Source organism: Nematostella vectensis, chromosome 2 (genome assembly GCF_932526225.1).
Source record: "Nematostella vectensis chromosome 2, jaNemVect1.1, whole genome shotgun sequence".
Lineage (NCBI taxonomy): Eukaryota > Metazoa > Cnidaria > Anthozoa > Actiniaria > Edwardsiidae > Nematostella > Nematostella vectensis.
Window position 1 is genome coordinate 12,401,707 of NC_064035.1, and position 27,047 is coordinate 12,428,753.

Sequence of the window (27,047 nt, forward strand, 5' to 3'; positions counted from 1 at the left end):
ATTTCCCAAGAGGTTTACAAAAAGACACCAGCATTGCTGGAACAGCAATATTGGCTTTCTCGACCAGCAATGAAGGTGCTGTTTGCACAGGGCTTTAGAAAATTGCAAGACGCCATGCCTGTATCCTATAAGGATAAACCCGTCGGAAGTTTAACTATACATGTTCGTATGTCGACGATCCGTTTAAGCTATGCGATTATTTTGTCTTATAAAACTAATACAGTAAAAAGTGTAAACTGATGATCGTTGCATTCTCTCCACGTTTGTATTTGAAATCATAAAAATATTAAATACATGTTCCTACTTTCTACTGATGTATGAGATTTTCCAATAAATATATAGCTATTCTTTTTCAGATAATTAAATAAAACCCTTAATAACCTAAGCGTTTAATCATAGTAGTGTTGATGATCCTGTGCTGTGATCGTTAGAAGCTAAGAATATATGAATAATTATTTTCTATGAATGAGAATAATTTTACGACGTTTCGGCAACGCTGCCTTCATCAGGAATGACAAGTTAAAATATCGGATAAACAGACCGGAGAATCTGTGTATCGTAACCCGCAGTGCTTCATGGGTATCAAGTAAATAAGCAAATAACAGGGCCGTAGCAGGGGTGGAACACTGGGGGCACGTGCTCCCCCCCCCCCCCCCCCCAATATTTTTAAAAAATAAGAAAATAACAAATAGGGGCGTGGCTGTGCCCCGCTCTAATATTTTTTAATCTGTTTTATATTTTAATGTTTCTGTATTGTGCCCACTCCCCCCCAATCTTTCGAGGCCTGCTACGGCTCTGAATAAGCGTGAATGAAATACAAATCCAACTTTGAGAAGCCGTAGAATTCTTGTTTACATCACTATGAACATTCAACATAGGTTTTAGATACAAGATTAAGCTTTTTACACGCTACCCATAAATCACCGCGGGTTACGATAAATGCAACCTTATTTGAAATATGTCTCGTTATTCCTATTACATTTACATGTTTTTTTTATAAAGTCGTAGATTACACTTTATCTTATTTAGCAGTAATACACTTTATTTCTGAAAACCACATCCCCTTTGACCACCTTTTACCCACTTAAGAATAGTTGTTTAGTAACTCATCTAGAAACATGGAATGTAAAAAAATATATAACTACTTTTTAGTAAATAAACCCCTTCGGGCGGCTTATACGCTTCTCGGCCAACTGCTTATTTTCATACCATTTCTCATCCTTGGACATAATCCGCTGATACCCCAGAAGGGAGTTTATTTATTTTATATCCCAGTGACTTCACTGAAATTACGAAAACATTTGTCTTTCCTAATGACTTTCCTAATGACCGTTAAAGTGCTGCGCGCGAAAAAAAACTGTGATTGGCTATGATAAAAAAATGAATTGGCTGAATCGCCAACTGCAAATGCAGGCCTCACCTTCGAGCGAACAAGAATTCAAAAGAATGAGATTCCATTCATCCAAATCGTTAGACTAAAAACAACAAACTCAAAACTTGCATTTGCAGTGATGGACTCCAACCTAACCTGTTTCTTTGTTGTTCTGCTGAGAGCTTAAGTAGAATCTGCAGCCGTTAACGGTAGAGTTTGAAAATTCACAATAACAAGCGAAAACCCATCACAAACAAATAACTTTACTTACCAGTTAATACGTTCAAGTACGTTCACCGCGTATTTGATTGACTTTTTTTGTTTTCTGGTGTCGATCGGATACTAATTTTCATATTTCATCGCTATTTTTTGTCAAAAACCGCGGTTTATTGTTTTCCATTATCCGAAAAACGATTTCTGACTGCAAAAAAAAAAGAGAAAAAACCACAGGACCCACCTAAGAATAAACAACTAAAAAAACCTTCACAGGACAGATATCAATTTGGTTGGACGGTATCGCCTGATATTTGTCGTGAGAAAATATAAACATGACCTTGGTTGACCAACGAGCGCGCATGTAAATTTGTCTCTGGGATATAAATTGTGCTATATCCCTACCCCATCTCTTCATTATAAAAATTATTAGAGACCCAACAATAGAGACATGAATCTATAATCTACTTCAGAATTCAACGAAAACGAGGCTGTGATGTCAATGTGCTGAAAACGAGGCTGTGATGTCAATGTGTTCGTAACGAGGCTGTGATGTCAATGTGTTCATAACGAGGCTGTGATGTCAATGTGTTCATAACGAGGCTGTGATGTCAGTGTGTTCATATAACGAGGCTGTGATGTCAATGTGTTCATAACGAGGCTGTGATATCAATGTGTTCATAACGAGGCTGTGATGTCAATGTGTTCATAACGAGGCTGTGATGTCAATGTGTTCAGAACGAGGCTGTGATGTCAATGTGTTCATAACGAGGCTGTGATGGCAATGTGTTCATAACGAGGCTGTGATGGCTGTGATGTCAATGTGTTCAGAACAAGGCTGTGATGTCAATGTGTTCAGAACGAGGCTGTGATGTCAATGTGTTCATAACGAGGCTGTGATGTCAATGTGTTCAGAACGAGGCTGTGATGTCAATGTGTTCAGAACGAGGCTGTGATGCCAATGTGTTCAGAACGAGGCTGTGATGTCAATGTGTTCAGAACGAGGCTGTGATGTCAATGTGTTGGAAGTAGTGTCTGATAGGGTGACTGAATGGCTTTGCGCAGTCTCTCGCCATTTGCCTCGATGACCAAGATATGTTCAGCAATTGCCTACAAAACAAACATAAAAATGTAAATCATAACAGTTGTTCAGCCCCCCCACCCCCCCACCCCCAAAAGGGAAGACTGCTACCTTTCTCATCTCCACGTCCAGTTCCTGTTTCTCCTCTTGGTGGCCTATCCTTAACTCATCGAGCTCTTTTTCTTGTCTGTCATTCAACTACAAATCAAATATACCGTAAACCAACGCAAAAAGTACATTTTAGATAGAATAATACCAATTAGAAGAAAAACAATAAGATAAGCTACTAATGACTTCTCATTCACAGAATGATATTATTACTGCAAGGGGGCTCAAGTAGACTTCTAGGAGTCAGGCGGATAATTAGAGTAATAAAATCACGTGTCTTCTTAGTGAATCACTGACTGTGTATATTATAAAGAAAATCATATTTTTAGTACTATCTATTAGCCAGTTCGACGTACCCTGCTAAGCTAATGATAAACTGCTTTAACTGCGTTAATAATGATGTTTTACTTTACTTTATTAGCATTGTCATTAAACATGAATAAGAAAATTGCGGGGAAATGGCAGGGAAGCCGCGACAGCTGTAGGCCAATTACTGAGGGCCCAGTTACAATAATATACACACACGCAAAGAAAGATACTATGAAAAATAAATTACATGTAGCACAATATTGGGACATCTAGCGGTCTTGTTTGGGTACATTTGAGGCATATTGTTTTAAAAGAGCGAGGATTGTCCGGATTGGAATTGGTTCTAAGCACACGGAATTAGTAGTTATATATAGTTCAGATTTGAAAGGAGCGAGAGTAATGTTGGACAGGTCCATTCTACAAGCCGGAAAGTTCCAGATTCTAGTTGATCTAATAAAAAATGATTTCTGGTAGGTTGCTGTGTTGCTTCTCTTGGTTACAAAGCGACACGTTACATTCGCAGTGACTTCTACTTCCTACCGTACCGGATGGGTCAGTTATGAAGCATTTTATACTAACGCGATATACAAAATATTTGCCAGATCGGCTAATACTCGGACGGCCAATTGTTAAACAAAGTGTCATTTATATGCAATTAATCAATGCAAAGTTTTCCTTTTTCATTTTACCAGCTCGTAGAATCTCTGACCTTTTGTCTCTCCTCGACGAACTGCTTGAGGTTGTGACGATCAAGTTGCTTGAGCTTTCTACAAAGAAGGAAAACAAGAGTGTGTCTTTATGGAACTATCACATTTTCTATTTACAGTGCGACGCACGCTACCGTGGCCACTTTGATAGGCCATTAGAGCGGATACAAGAAGCGTGTCTATCTGATTGATTCGAGCTTCATAAGCAACATTCGAAGGCTAAGTATAATGCTGCAGTGAGCAGCAGAATACGGAAGAATCCTCCTATTCATTTAGTTAAATCAAAACCGTGATTTATCTAATTCTAATTAGAAAAATTTCTTTTTAAAACCCCTGTATTGGCCGTCACGGTAGCAAACGTCGCACTTCATCATATATTACCGTGTTTGGAATTATAGTCTTCTTGAAAAAGAGAGGTATCTTTTAAGTGTTACCTTTCCCGTTCTTCCTTGTTCTTGATCGTCTTATCCATGAAAATGGATTTACCGGCTTCTATCGACTGTTTTGTTTGTCTTTTCTTTATCTCACTGTTCTCTCTGAAAAACCAACACATTACAAATACCGTCAATTCATTTATTCCACATTATATTCCATATCAAATACCATATTACACTGTCCATAGAAACATGCCCTTTCTTGCATAATACATCAACCTCCCAACACAGGCCCTAATATACAGCCTAACACTGAAAATCATTCGGCTATACATTGAGCAGAAAGATCTCCGTGTGCTGAAACATTCATACAAAGAGGCGTCTGTTATAAGGAGGTTCAGATGTAGTAATTTCTAGGTTGTTAGGGCACTGTACCTTTCATGTTTGATAACAGTTTCCTTCAGCTGAATTTCATGTGCTTGGTCCAAGGCAGCTTGTAGAACACATATTTGCTTGAAAAAAAAAATAGTTTAATTGGAATCTTTACACGTGGTATAACAAGCATGCAAACGGCTACTACCCCTTTGTGGGAGAAGGGGGGGGGGGTATTCAGGGGATGCTCCAGTGACTAGAAGAAAAACTCGCGCCTCCCCTTCCATTCTTTCGCGCATTTCTGCTGCTCTCTCTTCCTCACACTCCATGAGAATAACACACTTACTGTCTCAGCGTGTTGTTCGTAAATGGCAATCTCCTCGGCGATCTGTCGTGAAATCATGCTTGTCCACTCGTCTGTCTGTGTAGCTAAGACCTTTTGTGCCTTTAAAATGCAGAGAGGTGAGAGAAGTTGCAGTAAAGGGGTCAAAAAGTTTTTTATATTTTTTATTTACCTTCTCCCGCTGTGACTGGCTAAGATAGGCAATCTTCTTGTCATAAACTGCTTTCAAGGCCTTCGCTCTATCGTCCCTACAAAATAGTAAGATCCAAATCGCCATCAAAAAGGTTGGGCGAAATAAAAGCTTATAAAAGACATCAAGCAAATCTTTTGCTGCAACTAGTGTCGGATTGACCTACTTTTTTCATAGAACTAAACTAGGCTTTAAGGGGCACGGCGAAGGGAACTTTAATGTTGTTTCGGTTCTTCAAAAAAGGCGGAATAATTAAAATAAATATCCTGTTTTTTTTAATAACCTTGTGGTTTGAACGACTCAAATCGAGACTCACCCGCAGCGTTTTGTCGCCCGTTCATACGTCTTTTGTGCAGCTTGTTTGATCTCATCGTAGCTCGTTATTAGCTTTTCTAGCTCGCTTGTGTGCGCGCGTTGCATCATAACCCTCTCCTAAAAAAAATCTTTTCTTAAGAAACTAAACATTCAAACATGTTTGTCAAACATTGCGTTTCACAACACGTACAGATGTTTGAACGAGATGGATCAAAACATTTTCATCAAACATTTGCGTAGAACGCAAATGTTCTTTAATAACCAATGGTTTTAGAAAGGCTGATCTTCGCCGTTTCCCACACTAAGGTGTTTTCATATATCCTACTTTTTATTCGGCACCAATATTTTGCCACCAGGGAAGAAATTTGTACTATTAGTGGGGCTTTTCCCAGTTCTCCATATATAGTTAAATTTGTAGTTTTTGAGTGGACTCATGTTTGACAAACATGTTTGAATGTTTAGTCTGGCCTTAACACTAAAGGAGTGGGGTCAAGATATCATTATCGCAGTTTTTGGGCGCATAGCAGCATCATTTTGCTGGAAATTAACCACTATAGATTGCTGTACTAGACTTCGGCGTTACTATGCAAAAATGATATTTAGATATCTCCCCCCCCCCCCCCCCCCCCTAAATTACCATGCTGGCGAAGAATTTGTTTCTATAATATACCTTTCTATTGCTTTTCTTGTGCTGGCAATGGATGTTATTTCCTTCATTGTACCTTTCCATTAACTTGACTAGACAACATTATTTATTATGCTGGCAACCGATGTGCTATTTCAACCTTTCTATTACCTTACCTGAACAGCATTATTGCGCTAAAATTGCTTTTTCTTACACAGTACTTTTCTGCACTTTTTATAATCACTGGCAATTGACGGCCTGAGAACTGACCTTGCTGTACTTTTTTTGGATCACTTCCGACTCCTTTTGTTGCCGCTTGATAACTTTTCTGTAGGTCTAGTTTGAATAAAACGTAATAGTCGCTTTACAATAATGGAAAGGGAGAGAAGTGTCGCGATTTTTATCATAACGTAGTTATTACCTTGTCTTTCTTTAGCTCCTCCAAACTTATAGGGATAAACTTGGAATCGTCTAAAAAAAGGAGAACAAACTCGATCTGGAATCTGATGAAGAGCTATTTGGCTTAACATGGATATTTTGTGAAATTTGACACTATTTAAATAGGCCATTGTTTAATCAACAAACTGACGTTGTGAGGATACGGAAACTAGTCGGTAGAATCCTATGAATTAACCTTTATTGCCCTCCTAGTCATCCGCTTGACAAAATCACGATACTTGTGAAAACTTCGATGGGCACTATTTTGTATTTTCCAATAAAAAAACTGTTCATTGATCGTGGGTTTTAGGGAGAATCCTACAGATCTCGAATGTCTTACTCTTTTTGGGCACGTTGCTTTCAACCATCTGCAAGGCCAGCTCGGATCCAGTCCTAGGCCCCATGTAGCTAAGTGTCACCACGGACTCTCTCGACCGAGTATAGTACTGGGAACCAGCCCCAGACGAATTGCTGTTGAGGGAGGAGAGAGACTGTGTAGAGGGATTGGACGCGATCGAACTGGCCGAATAACTTTTCTTGATCAGCGCAGGAGGCAGATCCCCGTCCTGAATGAAAAAGAAAAAGAGAATGAAAATGAAATGAAAATTATGTGTAAGAAATGCGCGTGCACGGGGGATGGGGGGGGGGGGGGGAGTTCATCCTTTTTGCCCTCTCCCTCTCCCCGAAGAAAACCGGTGGAGTTCATCCGTTTTGCCCTCTCCCTCTCCCTGAAGAAAAACTTACTACATCACTCCTTGGAGTGTTGTAGTAAGCGGGGTTCAACCTGTATAACTCGTGCCCTTACGTTCTCATCTATGCCAAACACGACCATCTGTGCTGCTCGCTTATCTGCAGCGCACTGAAACTTGATGGGTTCTGCAAGTTCGTCAACAATCGCTGTAATAATAAAGGTGCACGTTATCTTTAAGACAGGCCATAACGGATGGGAAAACCAAGTAACAGCAGAATGAAAAAAAAGCAATGACAATACCATAAAATTAAAGGAACAACCCGTAACGTGAACTTGTCTCGCAAAAAAATAATTGCAAGTCGCACACGCATGACAGAGCAAAAAAAAAGAGAGCAGCTAACCGCAAAGTATCCCACGACTAAATACCATAACTAAATGGAAACGCTTGAACCGTACATAATTTGCCATTCACAACAACAAAAACAACAACAACAATAATAATAATGGCTTAATTAGCAGCGCACCCACTAGGTGGCTCTTTGTCTGCTTAAAAAAACTAAATAATATCAATACTTTATTTAAAAAAATGAAATTTATATTTGTTTGTTTCGTTAGATATAGTTCTTATGTGCGAAAAGTCAACTTCTTATAGGTAAATTTCGAACCGTTTAGTATTATTAGCCGATACATTAATCACTGAAAATAGCATACCTCCATAGCCCTCGGGGACGTAGCATCTCAAAGTGATGTGCACAAATAGAGTCGCCAGTGGGATTGGTGTATCGTTTTCTGTTCGTAACGGGACGTGTCGGTAGCCTGTCGGCAAAGACGCCATGGCGTGAGTACAATATTTCGAGTTCGGTCCATAAACTTATGCGGAAGTCACAAAAAAAAAAACAGACCACAAATTGAAAAATAGGCGGAAAATTATTGATCAAAAGAGACATCAAGCTCATGTTCCCAATGGTGGAGACTTTCATATTTAATAGAAAATAAGATAATGCTGATATGAAAATATTCGCGAAACAAGACGGTCCCTTAACGTCATCGCGTTGGTTGACGATGAAAAAAAAAAAAACAACCCAAAAACGTATCCTGCTAGCTTTTTCCCTGTTCGTTTCTATCAGTTCGTTTATCCGTGTCGCGTCTCTGTTCTTTCGTGTTCCCGTTTGTGTCTGCAGGAAAAGGCTCTGCCGACAGCCGCTATCGAATTCCGTTGAGCATGGGCGATATTAGTTTTGCGGTTACCACGGGAATTCTCGTCACACTCCAGGCCCGTACCCAGGGGGGGGCGCAAACGCACCCCACCCCCCCCCCCCCCCCACAAGGGCCAAAAGTCCACTTTTGGTCCTCAAATGATGTGCTATTTGTAGACAAAACTAAGAATCATAAGCTAGATCCCTCTGGTATGTAGCCAAATCCAAAAACAAACGTCCCGTGGAGATACTGCAAAGGCATGCTTCAAAGGTAGGTGGTGGTTAGATTTTTATCAGAGAACTCCCTTCCTCCACCCCCCCTCCCCCCCGAAAAATTAGACCCACCTTTAAGGATTTCGCAAACAACCCAAAAAAAGTCCTGGGTACGGGTCTGCACCCCTCCCCTAAGATATTATTGTGGAAAGGGCCTGCTGTTAGGGAAGGGGGGAGGAGGGGATATACCAGCTTGTATGGAGTCCAGAGGGACGACTCTCTGCGCAATGATACGATCATTGTCATCGATGACTGCGAACCGGAGCAACGCCATCTCTGGTAGAACTACCTGTATATGCGAAGGAGAACAAATGAGTGATATCAGAGACACAATGTCCTACACACTATCTACCATATTGATTGGCTTTTAATTTCGCCCCATGACAGGTAATCCGGAATTCGGAATGCATTAAAAAATGAGACTTGGAATCCGGAATCCATGCTACTGGAATTCGGAATACACACAAAGATCAAACAAAAATGGAATCCGGAATCCACGGGAAAAACCGACATAAAATCAAAATCCGCACACTAGGATCCGGAATCCAGAACCCTATTGGAGAACCAGTCATGGGGTGATTAATAAATCTATGTAAGCACAGGTTATTAGAGGAGACTGGTTATGAAACCCTGCAAACTTCACTTCGCTTTTGCTTTCTGTGTAGGTTTTCTTACCCTTCGAAAAACCATGTGTTCGCCGTCATACAAGGTGTTTAGTCCGTTGCTAGTGGATGACTTCGTCTTGTACTTCTTCCTGATAGTGTCTGTCGGCAAGCCATACATGTCCACCTCCACTACCGTGGTTATTTTCTTGTCCGACAAGTACTGTCCGGATATCACCTAAAATAGGTGATTTTTCAAACATTCTAGGTTATGATGAATATCAGTATGGATCGGTCCCATAGCAAACATGAATAACTACACTCTGATCAAAACATAACAGACGCTTTAAAACTACAAAAGCTTTTTGGCACAGAAATTAAAAATAAAAACAATGTTTAATAAGTCTTACAGTTTCGATCAACTGAGTAAAACTCTAAAATACCAATTGAGTTGCCTCGTAAATCAATATACGACAGAATGAAAGAACGAATAATATTAGAAACACTTGAGGGTACTGGGTTTTTATTAGGCCCCGGCCGCAGGCAAATTCACCAGCTATTTTTCACTGAGCACCGGCTACTGTTTAAAAAAAGTTCATTTTGAGTTTTAACGCGCACGTTTGCACTGTAAACTCCTCTAACCACATTCTACTACTACTGCTACTGTAGAAATATTGTCCTTAGTTAATTTGTATCTGTCTCTGACTATAATGTTTTGCTTATTCTATTGGAATTGAATTAAAATTGATCGCGATCGCGTTCGAAGCGCGAACGCCTAGTTTTCGATCTCGTTGTCCTAGCCGTCGTCGTCGTCCTTCCTTTTAAGGACCTAGTAACGACAGGGTGTATGGTTTGAATGTTTAGGAACAGGGTTGTCTGAAGGTAGAAAGTCTACCTTAATTGCAACATATGCACCGACATATCCATCGATAGGAGACTCTGTGAATGGGTCAAACATGCGATCATCTCTTCTCATTAGGTCAGGCTTCAAGATGTACCTGCAATGGATAGTAGACGTGAACATGACGCAGGGAGGCTTTATATAGAGGTAGCACTTTGTACCACATTCTTGTGGTCATTGAGATGAGAAACGTAAGGACTTGGATATTTCTTATGAGGTGGGCAATCGTATTTTCACTACGATTTTGGGTAATCGGCGAACTCCTCGTAAATTTCAAGCGACGCAAAATTTTATTCCATCAGCCAAAAGCCTTGAGTTGCTTTCATTGGCCTACACTTTAATGGCTTTCGGCCGAGCCATCTCAATACAAAACGTTGACCAATCAGAGGATACATGTATACTCTCTGTTAAAATTCAAAACTTGACGGAAGTCTTAATTCCTGTGCAGTCGTTCTGTCCTCTTTCAATGCGCCTTACCTTGCGGAGGGTCGCAACGTCTGCTAAGGAGACTAACGGAAGTCAGAAGCGGTTTAAAGATTTGGGGCCGAATCCTTGGCGAGGGTTTCTTAGAATACTCAAATCGTCATAATGACAACAAGACATTTTCAGAAGGGAATCAGGCATCTATGATTGATAAGAAGGCGTCATATGCACTCACCCACTTCTTCCGTTGAATTCAAATTTTCCTTGATTAAGGTGAAAAGGTAGGTCTAAAAATCAAAATCATGAAACAAGATCAAATCCTGCGAAATACGTGCAAAATAACTAGAACTCTGTAAAATGACCATGTATAAATGATTAGGCATCATGCTACCCCGCTAAATAACTTTGACTTATTATCGTTGATACTAAAACAATCGATTTTATATTAAACATATATTCCGTGTAACTACCTGGCGTTTGGAAGTTCAGTGACACCATCTGGCAGCCAACATTCCAAAATACCTTGGAAAGAGATAATATCCTTATAAGAGATCTCTCCATTTTGTTTACAATTATGAGTGTTCGCTGTTAGCGCTCTTTTAAGACCGCAAATGGTTAATACTATGTGATACAAACGAGGCCTTATTTGGAAAAAAACCAAGAGATAACAGCCTGAGTTTATGATGGCGATCCCAAATCCTGCGTCAAGGTTAACTGAGGATATCTATATTTGTTGTGAATATGAGACTCCCCTCTTCTACCCCCCCCCCCCCCTCCCCTTCGGCTGTAACAGTAAAACGGAAAGGAGTATGACTAACGGAGACGCCTATACTCGGAAAGCATTATCGTAGAGCCGACTACTACTGCTATTAATAGTGTACGGATTATTAGCAAAACCATTTACCTGAGGCATGTAGTTACTAGAATCCACACGACTTCCCCTGGGATAAATCCGTGACATTTGCCGTTTGTTATACCTTGTGTATTTTGTCAAGGAATTATATTAATGATAATTATATTATAATGATGGCGATAAAGAAAATAACGACAATTTCTCGTAGTAGTTTGTTTCCCCTTTACGGACCAAATCTCTTATGTCAGTTAGAACGTCAAATGATCAGTCCCTTACATTTTTTTCTACCATCTATATGTTTCCAAAGAAAAAAATACTATTGAAGTTCTCACAAGCTTTTACCAAATGTAACACCAACATAGCCTATCTTTATAATGGTTACCATAGATAGCAGGCATATGCGTTTAAAGGATACTTAACAAAATCCAGTGGAGTAGCTCTAACAAGACCAAACCCAGTAGACTCATTAAAAGACGACATCTGATAAAAGAGGTTCCTCTCTATGGGAAGGATTGAGTATTATGAGAATGAATAGAAATAGATAGATGGCTGGACGGGCAGATGGACAGAAAGACGAAACCAAAGTAGAGGAGAAATACATTGGAAAATACTCACTTTCAGATTCGTCGAAGCCTTGGAATGGAACTGGCTGTATGTAATTGACTAGAGACGAGAGTAGAGGGTTGATGTTACCAGTGGTAGATTGAGTGGGGAAGGATGCCATGATATCAGCCACATCATCCGGTGTTAGGCTAGCTGCTCGTGAACCCTGCAAATTAAGCCAGGAGAGTGAGAAAATCCACATTTTGCTTGTTTTTATCATCAAGGTAGTGTAAATACAATTACGTCTCTCGAGCCGCAGTAACACATCAAGCACCATCAAGGCAGCATTGACTGACCTTTTTGTAAGCGTTCATATTGAGCCTATGAGTACTCCCAAAGCCCTTGTCATCTCGCTTTCCTTTAAACGGAAGAACCGAATCACGTTCTTCGTCGTCGTCCCCATTCGACTCCGTACTCTGAGTACTCGCAATACTTTCCTTTCTTGCCGGGAAGTGATCATTTGGAAGCGAAACTTTTCTCTCGCAACCATTTTGTCCGTTGTCCTCGTAACTTGGTACCTCATTTATGTTGGTACCACCTGACTGCTTCCTCTGCATCCTTCCATTCAAACCATTGGGCTGGAAATTGTTATTCCTGATATCGGCATTCTCGACTGGCTCAAGAGCTTCGCTAATAGAAGCCAAGCCTCTGTTTTGTTTGTATTCTTTGTTGGGTGTGACCGCAGGTGTCGGTGTGGGCGTAGGAGTTGGTGAAGGTGTTGGTGTGACGTCATCATCAATTTCATCAAAATTGAAATTCGAATGTTTCTCACCGTGCGAAGTGACGGTTACCGTGGGCGTGTGTATGGACTGCAGTTCAGAGGCTCCGCTAGAGAGGTCAGACTCTGTACTCGTGCTCGAGGAATTCGAAATTAATGATAACCTGTTTGAACTAGTAGTCTTGCTATGGAAATCAGAGGCGATTACGGTGGTATCGCACCCGCATTCAAAGTCGCTACTACTGGTACTACTGCTTATACTACGAAGACTCTGTTGGCTATCACTTTTACAGTCACATCTGAGATCCTCCTTCAAGTTCGTATTGATGCCACTTAGTCCTTCATCCTCCAATACTCGTGATAATAGAAAAGATGAATACTCCGACACAGACCCGTACCTTTTAATGTTGTCTAATGTTACGGTGTCGCCAGACGGGAGCTGATTCGCGGCAGCTGTAACTGCCTCCTGAAGTATCCCTGAACTCATTCTGTTACTAAACTGTAGGATATCATTGAAGTCTTTGGGAGAAATATACTCATTGTCCAGACTAAAATTAGAAATACTCAAATTCTCGTCTTTCTTCTCTTCAATGTCGTCGTCGATGATAGCTGTCTCTTTAACATTTTCAGATTCCGAATTTGAGGCAGTAGAGTTTAGCTCAAATTCACTGAATTCTAATAAAATAAAAAAACAGAAAAAAGAAACATGTTTTTAAATGGATCGACTTTAGGGTGTATATGACTGACGTTTTTTTTTAACATTTTGTCATCCAAACTTCAAAAGTCTATTGTTTGCAAAGTTTCCCACCATCCCTTCAAGCGTAGTAGAGTCTGACCTGAAGCAGTAATGAAGAACAGTTGCCAGGGTTGACTACCAGTTATTGGTATTAAATTATGTAATATAATACAAGCAATCACAACAACTACTACCATAAAACGACGATTCCCCTTCAGCTTCCTGCTCTGGCTTAAGTTTTTTGTTCTTGATAAGAATTTTCCCTCTCAATTGGTTTGGCGAAGGGAGCGGTCGCCCTTCTTCAAGCTAAAGAACAAAAAAGAAAATCATTTAAAATGGACTAGTCTCCTCTGTTGTCAGTTAAAAGAATGTAAATCCTGCCCCGCCATTTTACGTTTCCGACAACTCCGATAAACGCAAAGAATCCACTTCCATCTCCCAAATTGAACATGTAACTGAGATCTTATCTAGCAAATTGATATCTAAGTACCAAACTTCAACCGTGGATGGTAGGCTGGATCTTTTCTTGCAAATAGAATGTTGCATTTTCAAATGTAAACGATATTAAAGGTTGATCGGCATTCTGACAAGGCCAAGAAAAGGCCCGTGAAATAAACGTATTTGATATCCACAGAACAAAACTTACAGGACATGATTCCAGTGGTTTGGTGACGAGCATATCCCCTAGGATGTCCATACAGTAACATGCCATTTTGTACTGCTGGTGTTTACTATCGACCAGAAATATACAACAGATAATGAGATATCCTTTCAATTGTTATTAGCATCATTGCAGGCTCGTAGCCAGTATTTTGAGCGGGGGTTCGTTTATCCATAAAGCGGACCATTTTCTCTTAGGTAGCTCGCCCTACCTCATATTGATACTTAATTTTCCTTTATTAGAGCGGACCTTCCAGTCGAGCAGGGGGGTTCTTCCGGACCCCCCAAACCAATACAGGTTCGGGCCTGTATTGGTTGATCAAAGAAAGTTTGACGACTTCAATTTTCCAGTTTCGAAACTCAGTAACACGCCTAGAGGGGAGAAAGCTTCTGAAGCTTTGAAAAAAATGTAATCGAAGTTTGTTGGGAATAAAAGCAAACGCCTCTTGTGAAGTTGTTACCAGTGGAAGATGACTACTCATAGAGCTTGCTTAACTTTCTGGTTCATCATTTACCATAATGAAGTCAACTCAAGAGACAGATTGAAAATATTAGCCTGGATGCGATTGTAACACCACCATGCTCTACAAACTGATAAAATACAGTATGCTTAATAATCTAACCTGCAATGGTTTTCGAAGGAGAGAATAACTGGGAAGTCTGAAGTTTGGAAGGCAGAATCGCGTATCGCTTCTATTACATCCTAGAACAGATAAGAGAAATGTCAGCATCATTGCAAATATAGAATATGCAATTCTGAAAAAGATTATATGTAGACTCTCCTCTAACAAAAGGATAAATGAGGAATGATGAATAATAGGAAAAAAAAAGTTTTCTAAATAACAGATCCTTACGAACGGTGCTATTGATGGGCAAGCCTAAACCTTCTAGACCTGCCTAAGAGTAAGAAGGTATAATGCTTTATGCCATCAAAAGCCAGAGGCCGTTTCAGCCTCTGGTGTAGAATTATAAACAGCTCCCAACCCTGTGGCCTACCTTGAACAGGATTTTGGTGCACATGGCATTTCCATGAGTTATTATGGGCTCGTCATTTTGACCATCCCAGCAATCCAACTCGATACACCTAAAGAAAAATGCCCAGTTTTTATGAAACAAATCCGCTATTCCAAGACAAATATGGATGTTGGACTTTTGCTTGCTGTGATATACAATTCTAGTTCACATACCTACAGCCAGCTATCAAGCATTGCCTGTACATCTCTACAGACGATCTTCCACCAAACTGTCGACCTGGGTAAAACATAAATACAAGGATATGGATGGGTTAGAAGTCTTCCTAATGAGGCAATGACGTGTAACAAGATTGGACTAACAATGAATTGGAAGCTTTTAAGGGCTTAAAAGAACAAAGTGATGTTTGAGACGTTTCGGCTAAGAAATAATTGGCTTAGGGTAAACTAAAAGTATTTCCAAAGCGAGACTAAGCGAGAGTTTAAAGTATATTTCCAACAAAGTGGGCGTTGTGTGACAGGGTTAGGCTAAGGGGGAATTAGAGGCCACTTTAACAAGGTGGGTGTTCTGTGACAGAGTTGGGCTCAGAATAAATTTGAAGCCTTACCAACTAGATAGGTGTTGTGAGAAGAGTTGATGAAGTAATGAGATAGAGGCTGGTTCATGTCATCACTCAAGTTTAAACGACCAGGCATGATGAGCAAGTTGTCTTCACTCAGAAGATATCTTGTAAGGCCATTGACACAAATGCGATCTAAAAAGGTAAGATATTTTTTTAAAATGTCGTTCTCATCAAGCCTGCTTTCTCATTATCTCCTCCCCCAAAGGTTTTAATGATTTTATTAGTTCCATAGTTATTTCATGTCAAGTCAGAGAGCGTCCCATCAGGTCTGCTACTGGTACCATGTAACCCAGTTCAACCTGCCGCCTGGATGGGTGGTCGGCATCTAATGCTGGTGAGGAGGGTGGCATGTCACCCCGCAGGACCTGTAACAGGGCGGATGAGCTCCTAGTAAACCAATGGCCAGCATATTGTACACCCCAGGGCAGCCTTGTAAGGAGTTCCATCTAGACAAGGTTCTAGGACAAGTCCGATAAAGCACCGCATTCTGGTGCCTTGCGGGGGGTTAAAGGCTATGGGAGTAAACCCAGAGAAAAAGTCAGGACTGAAGCACCCATAGGCGGTTGGTTGTCAACTTGGTAACCTTCCGGCAGCTTCTTCAGCCAATAAAGCTCCTAGTGTAATGCTCTGTGTTCCCTTGACACCATTGGTGAGGCTGAGAGGGGGACCCTGCTGGGTGCAAGGTTTTTCTCTTCAGTGAAAGCACAACACCAAGGACAGCAATCATTGCTGGTGGGTGGGGTATGAGTAATTTGTTGGCTACCGCCCTCCATAAGCTGGGCAGCCCACAGTTAGGTGCTGACTCACTACCATATACCTGCTCCAGTAGGGGCCCGAAGCTAAGAGCTCATCAGCTTGTCAAGCTGATTGTTAAACCACATACCGGGTACTAAAAAGCAACGAACACTCCAAATATTCGAATAGCAAGTTGGAAAGTAAGAACTACGTGAACTAGACTGAATCTACAAACAGTTGACAAATCCACAAAACAGCAATTATTGATACCAAGCCACAGTGAGTTCGCAACAGAAAGAGTGATCAGTACCTTTTCAGGGCTCTCACCATTACCTAGTGAGACAGAAGGTTGTCTACTAATAGTCATTTCTGATAACACTAGAAGTTCCTACAGCTGAGATGACTTGCTGGTTAAATTAAGCAATGCATTATACTTTAGGATTCAGGAAGCAAAAAAATTTCTTAATTAGTGTGTAAAGAAAATATCAGCTATTAACAATACAAACCTCTTTGTAACATGTCCATTTGTTTCTCATATTTCCAGATTAAGGAAAGAGCCTTCTCGTTATCACAGAAAGGAAACAAGATTTCATTTAGGCGAGGATCTCTCTGTTCTTTGTTCATAAAGTTAACCAGTTGGGTGGCAGTAAGAATGGGCGCTCGTCCTCCACCCCTGATGACAGAAGTACAATTAATTTGACACAATAAGTAATAACTAAACATATGGCAATATTGATCACAGCTATAATCAAGAGTAAATCAGGCTAAATTTCTCAAATTATAAAATCAAATCAAATCAAAACGCATGATTTGTCCACTCTTTCTTGCTTTTTCTATATATTTATTCATTTCTTTTTCACTCTAGAAAAGCTTATTGTTATGATACAATGACAAGTTCGCAGTCCAAGTTGCCAATAGATTTTGGGAAGATTTCACAGAAAATGGAACTGGTACTGATCACTGGACCTTAAAATCTCTTCTGGCAAAAGCGAATTCTATGGAACCACTTGGGTGTTACCCCTTGAGACAACAACTATGAAGAATAGGGTTAGTTGTAGAAATCTCATGCACATACCACTCTACACATAACTCCATGATTTCCAGACGGGGACAGACTTTAAGGTAAAGTTGGTAGAAATGCTCAAATGTGAAGTCTTCAGGAGTGATTTTGTCATTCTAAACAAAAAAGATAATATCTTAATGATACATGTAGCTTATCACAATAATAACATCATACACATAAATACAAAGAAATAGATTAAGAGCCAAATAAGTGATTGTGCATCTAATTACTGTACTTTTTATCAAGGATTTTTATCAAGATGATCAAGATATGAAATCAGCTTCTTTGTTCTTTAAAAAATGCAGAAGATTTGAAATAGTTCAAAAAGAAGTTTAAAGAAAACTGTCACAATTTGTATAAACTGTAAGCTCATTTCGGTTTTTGTGACTGATGATGTCAAGAAAGGGATTCTAAATCTCCTTTGGTAAAGTTTAGTAAGGGATCTCAAAGTGCAGTGTGATATTGTTCAGTTTACCTTGGAACAAGGGAGCCCAAGTGCCTGAAGAGCATCCAGGACTAAACTTTCAAACTTCCCAGCATAGAGAGCTTTGCAGATGCTGAAATGAGAAATCGTATATACAACAATTAGACTACAAACATCCTGCTATAGGCTAAAAGAGGGTTAACAATAGTATGACTGACTTTTCTGGATTTGATATCTTATTGAATAAACTGAGTAAGCATGCCAAGTTTTGTAAATGGGTTTTCTGTGTTCTCTTTTAAATTCCACTCAAGCTTTTGTCTGTTTGAAAATGGTTGCACAACAATTTTTTGAGGTCTGGAGGGTGACCTAATGTTAAAATATCACATGGCAACAACCGTATGTGTACTGTGATTGGCTAATTGGTAGTCATGGCATTCTTGCATTGCATCAGAGGGCATTGTGTGTTGTGTTATTATTGTGTTCTCAGAGAAAATTATGCAAAATTGTACTACTTAGTAATACTTAGAGCAAGCAGTTTAGCTTATTTTTTTTTTCTAAAAGATCTTTTGTTGAATCTAAAATTTACATCCCAATGTTATAATTTCAAAGCATGGTAACCCTACAGGTCAAAGAAAAGGTCCTAAAAGAATAAATGCTAAATGAATTGTTAAATGAGCCATTGCAACAAGTTACAATTTGGAGCCAACAGTATGAGCTGTCTACATTACCTTTTTACTGAGATCTTTCCCAAGGCATCCTTGTGCAAGCCAGCCTTCACATACCTGTAGGAAAATTTCTGTCTTTTATTTATTATACATTAGAGTTGAAAACTGTTTGATATTACAAAAGTCTTTGTTGGTTCTAACATAAGGAGGTACTCAAGCAATGTAGTAATCAAAATACTGTTCAGTATAGGGTGTCTACAAAATGGAGACCTAAAACCTAAGACCTGCGACCCCAAAAGCTACGACCCCTAAAGCTACGACCCAAAAATATTGATGTTGTTATTGAGCCTTCCTTCCCTGCTAGCAGAGGCTTCTTTTTTTCTGTATTTCGCTGGGCTGGCATCAGCGAAATACAGAGAAAAGAGGCCTCTGCTAGCAGGGAAGAGCCTTCCTTGTTTCACAAATGGAATAAAAAAACGGAAATTTAATATTGAATCAGTGATCCTAATGAGGTAATTCAGCACTTTTTGCTGTGCTTTTTAAGAGAAATATTATCACTTGCATGTGCCAGTGTACAAACCATTTTCAATCGTCACTAATTTTTGTCCCATTAAAAATTGTAGTTACACTCATTTTCAGCCGGGAGGCTATGCTTCTTTACCCAAAAAAGTATCCCGAAAACTCTCCCTGTAACCTAACAGACCCGGAAATTACCAGTACTTTAGAGAAACGCCGCCTGGCGAAGAAGAGCATTTCCTGACAAGCAAATTAATTTCCAAAGTTTATGGATAGATTGCCTAAAAGATTATTGAAATACTAGTCTTGTTGATATGTGTAGACAGCAGGCACTTCAAACATTGCTGTGGCATCAGCATTTTTCAAAGAAATACAAAAAAACAATTAAATAAAGTCTTATTAAGCCTGATGCACACTGGTAATATAACAACATAGGCACACGCAGTCCTTATTTTCATGTGTGAAGGGTGCAACTTCCAATAATTTTGCAAAGTTGTTTACATTTTTTAGGCGCACATTAATAGATAAATATCAGATCATTTGACAGAGATGAAACCTGCTAGGCTGGTAGATAACATGATGTTAGCCCTAATTGGCTCACTTCTTACCAGGCAGTGGAATTGTTTCATCTGTAATAAAAACTTACTACAACTTGACACAACTTGAAAATAAAGCGATTGGAGCTCTTGAGCTCCCATAGTAAGCAGGATTTTTTGTGGAGGAGTTTCGAAAAACACTCAAGAAGTTTACCAGGTGACTTATTCAGTTCAGTGTTGAGAAACGACCCCCTGGAAACACAAGTAGTTAACTTTCCCCTATTACCCCATTATTTAAATGATATTCATAAAAAAAAAAACGAAATTGAATTAGCTGAATTACTTATACCTCAAATGGATAATTGATTCCATATGAAACTTTAGTGCTGCATAGCCATTTGGGAAACAATATGGGCTCAATAATCAATATTTAGAGGGTCATAGCTTTTGGGATCACGGTCTTAGGTTTTAGGTCTTTGTTATATAGAAACCCGTTCAGAATATATCTTTTAGCAGATACATCGTTAGATGGTCGAAATTGTTGGACCCGAACCATGAAGCAAGGGAAGGTGCACTGACGAAGTCATGTCACATGTCCTCATCACGAAGTTGACATTCTACCGGAACAAGCTTTCAATAATAAAATGTTGTGGTGGCTAGTACTGTTGAATTATATTTGCTTTTTATTTTGGAGAGAGGCACTAATTGAAGCAATTACAGAATATGGGAAAAATATGAAAAGATCACTTATTATAGTAAGCAGCAGTGAGGTAGTAAAAACTGAACCTTTATAAACTTACTGTTTGTGCAGTTGGGTCAGGACACTACAATTATCCAATCGCACATTGTGCAGCAGAGGTCTGAGACCTTCAACCCATTCCTGTGGAAAAACAACAAAAAAGGAAATTAGTACTTTAAAAGCAGCCTTCATACATTATTTTAAGTAGCAACTATTGTTTACTTTTTGTACAAAGTTATAGTAATTAAAAAATAGGCCCGTAAACGTGCTTGTAGCTACTGCAACAATTATTTAAGGCAACTGTGTAATGCTTATCATATATCTCTTTATTCTAGGATATAATACAATTATGTATAGGACAATTACAGGGGTGATCAATTGTGAAAATATTGGAGCTAGCTACTGGGATTTACTGGAGACTGACTGAGAGTTTGGTAAGCCTGTGATCTAAATTGCTATACGCAAGGGAATTGTTGTGTCAAATATTTTAATAGAAAATAGGCAAAATGACAATTCTCTATAGAATAATTTTTCGGGAGCGATAAAAATCACTAAAAAAAGCTGGAGATTTGGTGCTCAATGCAGGAGAGCGGGAGAAGGGGTCCAAAATCTTGAGACTCCCACATAATGCGCGAGTGTTGACAGGTATGTTCTAAACTAGCGATTCTAAACTAGCGCTTTATAACGACCAAAGCCCAAAGTATTGTATCCTGAGCAAACCTCGCGAAAGCGGTCACTCGTGGTCACTCTTACACACTTTTTCTGCTTGATGACATAGTACCTACTCGCACATGCGCCATAGCTACAAAAATTCAGTGGCTATATGCCCGACAGTCAGGAAAGGTCCTTAATGGACTAAATGCCCGACAGTTTTTAATTTATTCAAATAACCCAGTAAATTGTCAGCCTGGTGAGTTCAAAGTATTCTATATTTGTTGAGAAAGGGCAAGAAAATCTGAATTGACATTTGCTGTAGGTGTTGAATGTTTTCTGTTGTCTATGTACACCATAAAATCGTGGGACTTAGAAATAAAAAATTGTGGGACTTAGGAATTTTCTACAACATGCTGCCAGATGTCGACCGTTCTCAATTTACTAAATTATCCAAGGTTTTTTTCAACCTTTGTGAGTTCAAAGTATTCTATATTTGTTTAGAAAGGGCAAGCAAATCTGAATTGAGCTTTGTTGTCGGAATTGGATGTTTTTCCTTGCTTGTATACATATAAACACATTTTCCAACTGTGTTGATAAAATTCATTTGACTAAAATGACGATGCTGAGAGTACATTCAAAGTTGGACAGTATACCAAAAATCATAACAGGATAGCAAGATCAACCAATGTATCTCACCTTTGCAACTCTACTTGTGCTTGCAAATAAATGAATATAGTTGCAGTCTACCAGATTAGTGTTGTAAACCACTGTAAACCCTCTCTCTTCCAGGGGGTCTGCGCCAGTACGCTGGAGAGATTCTCTGACTTTCTGATCCTTTTGTGAGAACAGTTAAGAGAGAATTTATTAGAATTTTAAGCAGCTCACTGCTAAAATACATATACCAATATAATCCTCATGGTTTTTACATAGTTTAAGGGTAAATCTTTGAGTACGATGTATACATATGGTTGTTTCATCAATACTGTCTGCACTGTCATGAAAAATATTTTCATGACTAGTTTAACAATTATACAGTAATGCCTATAAAAAGGTATTCAGAAAAACAAAATCAATTCTAACAGCTATAATTAAAGATTTTTTTTCAATGGAAACACCAACCCATGATTATTGACATGTTGATGTTTTTAAAGACACCAAAACTATTGCTGCAGACTTTAAAATGTCCTGGTACATGATGTTTGATGCCCATTGATGGAAATTGCTCAATATTCTGTTTGAAATACTACTGTTTTACTGATTATTCTGACATTCACAAGCAACAAACAATTTCTGGAAGCGGGAAAAATTCCAAAAGAGTTTCCCAGTTTTCATTTCTTCATAAAAATCAACTAAGAAAAGCTTAAAGCTGTGTTCCATCATATGGAACTTGACCACGTTGTGGTATGCACTTATTATCCAGCGCTAATAGTTTCCCAAATATATTTATTTATACCTACAATAGTAATAATGAAATAATAATTATTCATGTTTATTTGCTAAACCTCTAACAGTCTTTCAACTGAGTTACATGCAGTAGCGAAGAAAGGTGACTTTTTTGGTTTGTTTTACAATAAAGCCTGAAGCTAAACACTTACTGAGAAAGTTTAAAATGTGTTAGGTAGGAATCTGTAAATATATAAATAATCTTTGCTAGTTACGACCTGACAAAGCCTTACTTTTGCACTTAAATCTGTCTGGAAAACAGCCTCTGAGTTATTAGGGCATTTTCCAAGTAGAATCAGAGCCATAGCATGCTACGCACGATTGGGGGAGCACAATACAGAAACATCATGACAATTTTTTTTTGGGGGGGTGGGGGGTTCATTTCCTTATAATTTTTGAAAATATTGGAGGGCACATTCCCCCAAAGCCCAACCCCCAACTACATGACATGTTAAAAGTACTTATAAGTATAAGTTAGATGTACTGGTCACTTCATGGTCTTTGTACAGCTCCTTGTAAACCAGCATTAAAAGAGAACAAATATGTTTTCACATTATCCCCAAAAGTGAGCTAATCCAATTATAGTATTGTTGTAACAGGAAATTCTGTATCAAAGGCAGTTACCCCCCCCCCCCCCCCCCCTCCCTCCACCATGGCACTTAATTAGTATTTGACTACTATACTCTATCTGCAAAGTAGTAACATAATTATTAAATGTCCATCTGACCATAAAACCACCAGTCTAGGAAAACACAATCTTTCTATCTTAATTTAAATTTCATTCACAATTTAATGGGTATGAGACAAAGTAAAAGCTATTTGCACTAAAGAGGATGTTAATCTTCATAAGAAAAAAAGTAAATTTAGAACAGACTTGTTGTCATGTCAAAGACATGAGGCAGTGGCTAAACAAAAGCCATTTAGTTGCTTTTCTGAGGAGATTGATAGGGATATACGTGTACGGTACAGACGAGAATTATCATTGGATTGGTAAGAATGATAACATTCTATAAATGTTCTTTGTATACTAAATTTTTATTTAAAAAAAATCAAAATGACTTCAAAAACTTATTGTTTCCTGATGACAGGCCAGAGCATTACCATTTATCATCGCCGTGCTTGCTTGTAGGGGAATCGGAATTTTTAGTGAAAACACTTCAAAGAAAATCAACATTCCGTTGAAACTATAAAAAGCGCTTCTGCTTTGCACTTGAAATGTGTGATTTGAGCTTCCTGAAACAATCAAGTTTTATTGTCAAACCACAGCTGTGGTAAAAATTAGACCACATTCTAGAAGTATTGCCTAACTTTGAGATTTGCCCTAACGAACAACGCTGTCACTTGTCCATTATATCAACAAAAAAGACAGCATTTCTCTTTAAATGGTTTCACTTCCAAGGCTTCGAACACACATTATAATATAATAAAAGCAAGGTTCTAATGGATAGGGGCATGTAATAAGGTCCGTTTTTAGTCGCTGTTCTGAATTAAAACATTAGTGTAGCGCGATATTTTCGAACCCAGTACAAAGAGAATAATTTACCGCTTAACATCATGAATTGAGGCAATTCAAGGATTATCAAACAACAAAGGCACAACGGGTATTACATCAGAAAGCAAAGGGAAATTATTTCTCTTCATAGCAAGGAATTAATAAAAACATGATTTTTTAAGATGTCAAGTTGCACCTTTAACCTTAGCACTGCGAGGCGCGTAACGATCGTGTGGCCAAATTAAGGTGGTATTCGACTGAAATTTGCAGAACGTCAAAGTAGAATAATTTATAACATTGATTGCGGTAATCGAAAGGATTCGTAGAGTTCAGTAGCTCTAGTCTAAGGAGAAAAATCTTTTACCATTCCGTTATTTTTATAACTTTAAAGACGTAAGATAAGTTATACTTACTTACCACCAAAACAAGAAAACAATCTTCCATTGAGACGGCAGAAGCCTCAAAACATATAGGTTACTAATATCATCTTTATTGGAATCGTGACAGCATAATAAATATATATATAGGATCAATATATATGGGGTTTCACAAGACAGTAGGGTTTCTTCCATTTTTATTTACATCGTCGTGGATCAAATTGTTTTGAAAAATACGAAAGTAGGGATTACTTTCTTACCTTCGGAAGAACGCCCAAACGGACTTCACTAATGTTGCTTATTTCTATGCTAGACCCTTCCTATAAGCAGAGTAATAGATCAAAGTTATCCTTGAGATGACTTCAGATACTATAAATGGAATAATGTTTTAGCAAACTTTATTACTTATAACTGACTTTGTCGTCCTGTGAGCGCCATGCAAGGAAGAATCCACACTTGTCCACGCTATAAAAATAGCAAGAGCTGATCGACTCCTGCAAAATAAAGCCCATGAGCAAGGTTTACTCACTCAACAATATCTATACCATCATTGCATTTTGACTAACGAGCTCCTAACGATAACACCGACTGACAGCCTTCAGTAGGGGATTCTAACCCCACAATCGTATACAAGCTACTCCCTAACGAAAACAAACCAGGAAACGAGATATTTAAAGTGGAAGTGGAATTATATTTGTTATAACTAAGTTGTATTTATCCTAAGTTTATTATTTGGTTCTTTATTTAGAAAACTTGCCTCATCCCAGCGGCTCAGTAGCGTACCAGACTGGAGTTTTAGAGGAACATACACTTCCCAAGGAAGCTTCGGCTCAGCCATCTTCTAACATGGATTCCCAAAATTTGAACCATTTGCTCGCTCACTTGCCCATCGACATGACGGCAGCTCCTCAGAGCTCTTATAGTAGTGAAAAGTAATATGTTAGCTAATTAGATCTGGTAAAACGAAGTTTTCCCATAGCGTAATGATCGGCCGTAGTAGTTGAGCACACTCCACCGCTCGTCGCATGCTTTAGTCCCTTGCTTGGTTTCGTACACAGCTTGCGTTACGCTAATGTCCATCATGCTTCCGCCCATTTGACCAATCACAACTCGATCTTTTGACTCTGCTGCCAAGATGAAATTGCACAGTGAACGCAGGTGAAAAGGTTGGACAAAAGCTAGCTAGAATATTACCATTTTACAGCAATTAAACATAGCATTTACGAAGAATACCCTCCCCTGCACCATGCAGAGAGATTCGATAGAATACAGCTACCACATTAAATTGAATGATTTTTAGTTCGAGAGAATATCCAATTGATTCCTCACCGATTGTTTTGTTTGTTTGTGGCTTTATTGGTTATATAAACAAATCTTGAAATAACAGAATAAATCATTCACAATAAAATCTCAAATAATAGATATTCAGGACAGAAAAAGAAATTAAACGTGGACTAATTTTTTACAAGAACGAACAAAACCATCATCATCATTATCATCATGGCATCATCATTGAGTTTTCTTTCGTAAAGTGAAACGTTGGAAATCAGAGAGAACGAGTTTTCACTTGGCTCTTATGTTTTGTATTTAATTGCCTTCTTCTTCTAGTGTCTACTACTGATTTTCCGGTCCACAGCAGGAAGTCATAATACGCCTGGCTTCGAAAACGGAAAAACAAGAAAAGTAGCGCGGAAAATTTTTGCAAATTAACCACAGCCGCCCCAAGTTCAGAGCGCTTCGATACTAAAGTTTATATGTACATAGAAACGTATTTTTAAAAAAAATAAAAGAATTGCTAGTGGGTTTCGGTGTATCATAAGAGCTTAAGTCTTACAAGAAGTCTCTGTGTCGTTTCTTTCCCATTTGAGCCGTTTTGGAGTTCAGAGGAGAGTCCGTTAATATTATTTTTAATACGTTTTTACAAGAGACCATGATATAAGAGAACGAATCCCGTGGCCCATGATGTAGTCCATGAAAGCTATTTTTAGATTGCGCGAGCTTGTCAATAGCATCCATACATGGTTCGTCGCGCCATATTTGATTATGGGCACCACGGGCTGGTACAATTTCACAACAATTTTTTTCCCTCTGCACTTCTTTACTTCGTTCACGACCTGTTTTTATCCTTTTAGCTGCTCTTCAAGGCTTATGATCACAATGCTACTCATAGGGTGGTGTCCTGGTATCTGTTAAGTTATCTAATGTTCAGTTATCTAAATGTTATATAAATAATTGAACGGGAAGACGTCGGTCGGGGAGACGGTGAATTTGGAGTTCATTCAAGAATATATCGGTGTGAATATAATGGTAATAAGTTCTGGATGTATCTTTTTCTTTAAAGGGAATTGGAAGAGAATTGTGTTTTGTAAACACAGATTTATGATTGATTGTTATAATTTGCGAATCAGCAGTGAAAATTTGATCCCAGAGCCTTAAATAACGCACTCTATGCATTTCAATGTCCCAGAAACGGTGATTGGATCCAGCGTACTCTATGGAAGATTATTTTCACAGCATTCGTAAAAAAGGAAGGTATTTTCGGTCAAAAAGATTTCCAAAACAGCCTTTCACATTGTTTACATTGCTCAAGATGTGATCGCGCGTAAGACTCATGTTGCTAGGAAACGTGAGCGCTAACCAATCAGAGGCGTATCTAAAAATAACTGCTTGTTCTAAAAATAGCTTTCACGGACGTCATCATTGGAA

The 27,047-nt window shown here is 38.9% G+C and overlaps 1 protein-coding gene across 3 annotated transcripts; it reads right to left on the reverse strand.

Annotated features, from left to right (window-relative positions):
- Positions 1-737: 737 nt before the first annotated feature.
- Positions 738-25,462, reverse strand: LOC5514053 (1-phosphatidylinositol 4,5-bisphosphate phosphodiesterase beta-4). 3 transcript variants are annotated; one of them, XR_007307119.1, is made up of 38 exons: positions 25,099-25,462; positions 24,758-24,835; positions 24,602-24,661; positions 21,726-21,863; positions 20,437-20,516; positions 18,648-18,701; positions 17,971-18,052; positions 17,508-17,608; positions 16,939-17,105; positions 15,683-15,829; positions 15,291-15,354; positions 15,100-15,187; positions 14,727-14,806; positions 14,090-14,174; positions 13,638-13,749; positions 12,286-13,382; positions 12,002-12,155; positions 11,802-11,886; positions 11,438-11,510; positions 11,004-11,055; positions 10,769-10,820; positions 10,105-10,207; positions 9,283-9,447; positions 8,797-8,896; positions 7,850-7,954; positions 7,253-7,344; positions 6,788-7,013; positions 6,431-6,480; positions 6,280-6,345; positions 5,386-5,501; positions 5,052-5,127; positions 4,883-4,981; positions 4,600-4,676; positions 4,225-4,326; positions 3,793-3,850; positions 2,778-2,864; positions 2,525-2,695; positions 738-2,091 (listed from the first exon to the last, which is right to left on the reverse strand). XR_007307119.1 is itself a non-coding variant. In XM_048724360.1 (37 exons), the coding sequence occupies exons 1-37, from the start codon at positions 25,177-25,179 to the stop codon at positions 2,600-2,602; spliced, it is 4,548 nt and encodes a 1,515-aa protein (XP_048580317.1). In that variant the 5' UTR covers positions 25,180-25,462; the 3' UTR covers positions 738-2,599. The 3 variants fall into 3 exon arrangements, 2 of the variants coding, with proteins under 2 accessions (XP_048580317.1, XP_048580318.1); XM_048724360.1 differs by having other exon boundaries at positions 738-2,695; XM_048724361.1 differs by lacking the exons at positions 20,437-20,516; positions 21,726-21,863; positions 24,602-24,661; positions 24,758-24,835; positions 25,099-25,462 and adding an exon at positions 20,128-20,266 and having other exon boundaries at positions 738-2,695.
- Positions 25,463-27,047: the final 1,585 nt, after the last annotated feature.

What these genes read in the sequence shown, in the direction of transcription:
- LOC5514053 (XM_048724360.1), bottom strand. Translation starts at nt 25,179, where the DNA reads ATGGCTGAGCCGAAGCTTCCTTGGGAAGTGTATGTTCCTCTAAAACTC. An exon ending in GCACAAGTAGAGTTGCAAAG is followed by an intron (nt 20,517 to 21,725) that starts GTGAGATACATT and finishes GTTTTTCCACAG; the next exon opens with GAATGGGTTGAAGGTCTCAG. An exon ending in AGGAGCTAAAGAAAGACAAG is followed by an intron (nt 6,346 to 6,430) that starts GTAATAACTACG and finishes TATTCAAACTAG; the next exon opens with ACCTACAGAAAAGTTATCAA.